This window comes from Cnephaeus nilssonii, assembly GCF_951640355.1.
Source record: "Cnephaeus nilssonii genome assembly, chromosome: 3".
Taxonomy (NCBI): domain Eukaryota; kingdom Metazoa; phylum Chordata; class Mammalia; order Chiroptera; family Vespertilionidae; genus Cnephaeus; species Cnephaeus nilssonii.
Genome location: NC_137074.1, coordinates 55,891,966 through 55,897,965, shown reverse-complemented (window position 1 = coordinate 55,897,965; position 6,000 = coordinate 55,891,966). Strand labels below are relative to the sequence as shown.

General features: G+C 42.4%; 1 protein-coding gene across 5 annotated transcripts in view; it reads right to left on the bottom strand.

Annotated features, from left to right (window-relative positions):
- Positions 1–6,000, bottom strand: part of MYLK (myosin light chain kinase) — a 264,544-nt gene continuing 258,544 nt past the window's right edge. For all 5 annotated transcript variants that reach the window (XM_079766799.1, XM_079766798.1, XM_079766801.1 and 2 more), the window contains 2 exons: positions 5,336–5,467; positions 1–2,454 (listed from right to left, as the gene is read on the bottom strand). In XM_079766799.1, coding sequence (XP_079622925.1) covers positions 2,198–2,454; positions 5,336–5,467 — 389 coding nt within the window. In that variant the 3' untranslated portion in view covers positions 1–2,197. The remainder of the gene's footprint in view (positions 2,455–5,335; positions 5,468–6,000) is intronic.

Genomic DNA, 6,000 nt, shown 5'->3' with positions numbered 1-6,000 from the left:
TCCTGGAAACAAATGCTTTAATATCAAGACATGGAAAGATGGCACCTGGCAGCTAATAATGAGTTGCATCAAAGTTACAAATGCAAACCAAGCCCCAGTACATAATATTAAAGATGAGGATGATTTTGCCACATGCTGGAAATGCCATGTAGATTTTAGTACTATGAGGACACTATAGATATTGGAAGTGTAACTGAACCAAACTGATACTCGAGAAAAATTCTGAACTAAGTGTGCAAATTAGGCTACCTAGTATTTACAAGAACTAAGTCACCCTGCTCCTTAGTGAAACACAACCAGAATTGCCATTTATGCAGCATAGCATTTGTTTTCCGTTTCCAAGGTCTATCTGGGTAATCTACAACTGGTGGCATGGGAAGAAAGAGAAGGCTGCAGAGACTGAACAAAAAGTATGCATTGTGGTATCCTTTATTTAAAAATTGTGAGCTAACTACAGTTGTAGTGTTCTCATTTGCCATTCTGATGGCATAATAAACTGGGAGAACATTAACACAATGTCAAGAAGGCATCAAAAACCTGTAAACAAACGTACACACCACACATGCACACACACAAACAATACACACACACAAAGATTATAAACACAAAGTGATGAAGACAAGCTCTGAATGCTCTAAATCAAATTAAAAACCCTTTGTTATAATAAACTGTGGCAATAGTGTGGCTATTATGAAAAATATTGTAACTGTTTAAAAAGCAAAAAGGAAAATACTGGCAATTTGAAATTAGCAGCAAAAAGCAGATAAGATAGAATGGAAGATAACATAAGACTAAGTAATAGCAAAATTCTAATGTTGATACTGTGTAGGATTGCACTGAAGTAATTTAAGATCAATTCTTGAGGAACTATTAAAAAGTCCCTTGAAATATTAAATCACTGCACTTCACAAACAGTGGACAAGAATAAAGCATTTGGAATGTTACACACACACACACGCACACACACACACAGAGGAAATGTATTAGGCATATCAGTTTATGGTCTTTGTTTAAGACCTTCAAAAAGTTTATAAAGAGAAATTTAAGTGCCAATGTAGTGAAAGAAAGTTAAAAGTTCCTAAAGATGCAAGTCTGATGCATTTATTGGGTCTGAGAATATATTTTGAGGTTGGGGGCAAGGCATGATTGATGCACAGTCAAGAAAAAAAGAAACCCATCATGGAATCTACAAGGGTAGGTAGAGTTCTCTGAGGGTGTTTAGAATGAAGGTGTTTCAAACTCAGACTTATCCTGAAGGAGATTCCAAAGTATGTAGAGTTCTACAGCTCTTCATCATCTAAAATGTTTCATAGTGGCCAATAAATAACTAAGACTAACTTTTCAGCAAACTGGTTTTCATACAAACACAAAAATCTTTACCACACAAGCAGAGCTGATAGTCTATAACAGCACAAATATGAATCCTGCTTTCAGAAGAAAAGCACATTAGCAAGGATATTTTCCCCCACGAGTTCTTATAAAAATGTCTGAAGCTGCTAGATACCTGCAAAGAGGGGATAAGTTTAGATTTCCTACTGATTTTAGAAGAAAGGAGGTTTTATTTTCCTAAGGAAGCCAGCCTTCTGTGAGCAGGGGACCTGTCTTCAGAACCTAAGTGTAATGTCCTTAGTGCTTAAACTCATGGCAAGCTCAGATCCAGAAAAACGGGCAGGCAGAACAGGGGAATGAAAAGTCTGAATGTCTACAGCATAGTTTGGAATAAAATGTGCCTCATAAGTTAAAACGGCTCAACTGCTTTCAGACTGAAGGGCTGCAGCCTGGAGAAGACCCGGTTCTCTGGAGTTAGGAGCTGGGAGAGAGACCTCCGTCTCCAGGGGCCTCTGGGCTGACCTGGGACAGTGGGGCCTTATTTTTCATGAGTGTTTCAAATTTGTGACTTTTCCCAGAAAAATACTTCTTTTGGTTACTTTATCTTTAAAATCAACTGGTTGGCCAAGTTACTGGTGATTTCTCAAAATGAAATCTAGCTGTACTAGTATCTTAAGGTGCCTGCTAACTGATATTAATGCCCATCAATAACACTGCTAGGTATGAACTGCTGTTGCTAAGAACTGACCCTAAAATGACCTAACTAGGTAATCTATCACACTAGGTGCTTTTACTATCTTGAGTTTTTGAGCTTTAGAGAAATAGTTTTTGTACTAAGACCTAGAAACTGCTTCTCTCTGGCTTTGTTTCACTCTTCCTCTTCCTCTTCTTCCTCTTCCCCTTCTCCTTCTCCTTCCTCCATGGTTTCCACAATGAGTTCCGCTGTGCAGGTGGCTTCTCCGAGACTGTTGACAGCCTTGCAGGTGTACTTGGCATCATCATCCCCGCACACATCGCTAATGATTAAAGAGCAGTTCCCATCCTCATCGTAGTCTATCTGGAAGTGGCGGGACTCCCTGATGGACTGGTCGTCTTTGAACCAGACGACTTCAGGGTCTGGGTATCCTGCATCACAGGGAGGGAACACAGATAGCAAAAACTGTCATTCAAAATTTCTATCAGTTCATGAAGGAACTCTCAAGCTACTAATGCAGTAATGGAAAAAAACGACGACGTTGCCTTTTAGCAGCTGCTTTGATATTGACATCTGAACCGAACTGTATTGTAAATACTAATATATGAAACCCTGCGTGAGGTGTTTCACAGTCATCCCCTTTCCCATCCATGTGGGCCTGGCCCCCCGCCTCCCACCACACACACACACACCTCTACACAAGACACAGAGTGCTACCTGGAACACCGGCCCACCTCCAGGGACACGCCCAGAGCCAGTTATCTTTTGGGATGAAATGAAAAGTTTTCATCTTGTATAAAAGTTGGACTTAAATACATTTAATAAAAATGAAGATTCAGAACAAATGGGTGCAAGGGGCCTTTTGGGGGTGATGGAAAGGCTCTAAAATTGGACTATGGTGGTGATTGCACAACTCCATAAATTCACTAAAACAACTGAATTGTACACTTAATACGGGTAAACTATCTGGTGTGTAAGTTACAACTCAAAGCTATAACAGCTTCATAAAACGCAAGTTAGAGGAGCTAATAATACTGCTAAGGAAAAGAAAGCAGTATTTGTCTTAGTCTGATCCAAAGGCATAATCCGCCTCTAGATAACTGGAAATGGACCACATTGATTAGCCTCATTTTATGAATTAACCATGTTTCTGCAAAGTCCAACATTAAAAAAAAAATATATATATATATATATGTATATACACATTATGCCTTTAAAATACAGGATGGAGCAAAAATAGGTTTATAGTTGTGGTTATTCATATGGAAAATAATACAATAATTAATAAATGATACAAGAATAAACTGCATTTCACATGCAACTGTAAATCTACTTTTGCCACACACTGTATATTATAATTCTAACTGACTTGTTCTTAAATTATTTTTTAAATCTTTATTGTTGAGAGTATTAATGAGTCCCCCCCCCCACATTACATTTTCTTGTTCTTAAAATTTGAAGAAGTACTTTTATAGGAAAAAAATTGTAACCCCAACCAGAATAAAAATTCTATATTAGAACTTAAGAATTCTAACATTCAAGTAGAATTTTATTTCAATTAAAACAGCATCCATATGCTTTAATTTCCCCTCCGTGCTCCAGTCAAAGTTACGCAAATACCAAAGAAATAATTCCAAACAGAAAAGTGCAAAGATGACAGTCATTATGTTCTAATAATTTTTTTGAAATGGAAAAAGGAGCCCTGCAGGTGTGGCTCAGTGGTTGAGCGTCAACTATGAACCAGGAGGCCACGGTTCGATTCCCGGTCACGGCACATGCCCTGGTTGCGGGCTCGAGCCCCAGTGGGGGGCATGTAAGAGGCAGCCGATCAATGATTCTTTCTCGTCATTGATGTTTCTCTCTCTCTCTCTCTCCTTCTCCCTTCCTCTCTGCAATCAATAAAAATCTATAATAATAAAAGCGTGATATGCTAATTAGACTGGACGTCCTTCAGGAAGTCCTTCCTTCCGCACAAAGCCGCAGTGGGTGGGGGCTGGGGCCAAGGCCCTTGCACGAATTTTGTGCATTCAGCCTCTAATAAATAAATAAATATATATAAAGAAAAGAAAAAGGAAAAGAAAAAGAAAAAAGGAAAGAACTTCAGAAGACCCAAAGACAATGGTGACGGTGAGTCACAGGCAGAGGCCCCAGAGCTTTCAGCAGAACCCCAACCTGAGCCTTTCCACACTAGCAAAGGCAGCACATCACATTTTAAAAATGGGATGAAAAGGAAGATTATGGTGGGCAAGGCATTTACCAGGCATTTGATACTATAACGACATGGGTGAAAAATTGTTTTTTTTTGTTCCTAACTTTGGGTTACTTTATCCAAAAGGCATTATGTGGCCGTATTGCTGGAGAACCTTACAGAGTGGGAGGCATGCTTTGTTCTGACTGCTGTCCTTGGAGTGAGGTCTTGAGCGAGTTGCTTAGTGAACACCTGTGCCTCGTTTGGTCAGCCTGACGTGGAAGATAACCCTCCACTCTGGTTGGCACACGACAGGCACCAGCTTGAGGCCAATCTTATCTTGCCCTTTATCTTTCTAGAATGTTGCAGTCTGTAGAAACTGACATGCTTTGTGTCACCACCATTGCCAATTTCTCGTGTGCTATGCTAAGATCCCTTAAGGTCCCTTGAGCTCAAACAGCTCGTAATTCTATGGCCACCTTGTCCCACCAGCAGCGACGCATGGGGAAGACGGCACCGGTGCCTGGATCCCAGCTTCCCTCGGTTTGAAGTCACACTGCATGCTCTCTGCTCTTATCAGTCCCACAACTTTTCCCTTGACTCCATCACATCCTTAAAGGACTTAAAAGGTTTCTCTTTTTACATATGTCACCTAAGAATCCCCAGAGCCACTCAGGACATCAGACATCATCTTACAGGTGAGGGCCTGAGGCTCAGAGAGTCAGATCACTGCCCAGGCCTCACAGCAGAGCTGCTGACTCCACATCCCGTGCTCCGGGCCCGCCTCCTTCTGAGGGCCTCTCAGGGGCACATGTTTCCCAGGACTTGAAACTTCATTTCATTAAGCAGGCTCCATGGTCACATACTATCGTCCATGACAAACCCCTTTAACTTGGGTCTAGTGGCTGACGGAAGTAAGTGAAATATCAAATGTGCCCCTGGGTAAGTCACGGATGGCACTAATCTTCAGAGTGGAGTGGGGGCCTTGGGCCAGCTCCTCCCGACCCAGTTTCCCTCAGAGCCTGGCTTACCTAATGGCTCCCAGAACTGACATCACGCCCAGGGCACAGAGTAGGGGCCCAGCAGCCACCCAACCCCCTTTTGTAGTCACAGCTACAACTTACCTTCAATCTTGCAGTCAAATCTAGCAGCACTTCCCTCCACCACTTCTAAATCACGAATGGTCTTAGAGAAATAGGGTTTTACATGGGGCTTTTCCTCAGCAACAGCCTCCAGGAAAGCTTGGGCGACATCTCCTAGAAGACGGGGAGAGGACATGGTCACCCCTTCACTCCTTGATCTTTCCTCTCCCTTAGTTTAAAAGAGCTGACTTTTAAAAAATTTTTAATAGTAGCTCCAATTTAGCAAATAATGCAGCTAAGAGGACTGAATCATCAGCACACCTTTCTCCTGGGGATAGGCTGGCCAGCTGCCACGTGGTTTTGGCAGAAGAGAAAACTGTGACTAAACTGGGGAAATGTTTGGACTCCCCCTTCCCTTGCTCTGACACATTGAAAAGAGAAATAATCTTCAAAAAGGAGTGTTGGCTGTATTTCAGACTGTTTCAAGATTCAGTGGAGGGTGTCTAAGGAGGACAGAGCCACACCAGCCGCCCTGGCCTCCCTGCAGGGCAGGCCTTCCCTGCTCCCGGGAAGGGAGGAGCCAGGTCCTCGAGGCCTCTTCCACTTGCCAGGTCTGTTCTCCTCACGTATACTGCTCCCCGGTGCCTGAGAGCAGACCGGGACTGGGACTGTTCCAGGGAAAAGCTAGGACTTGGAGAGGCTCCTGC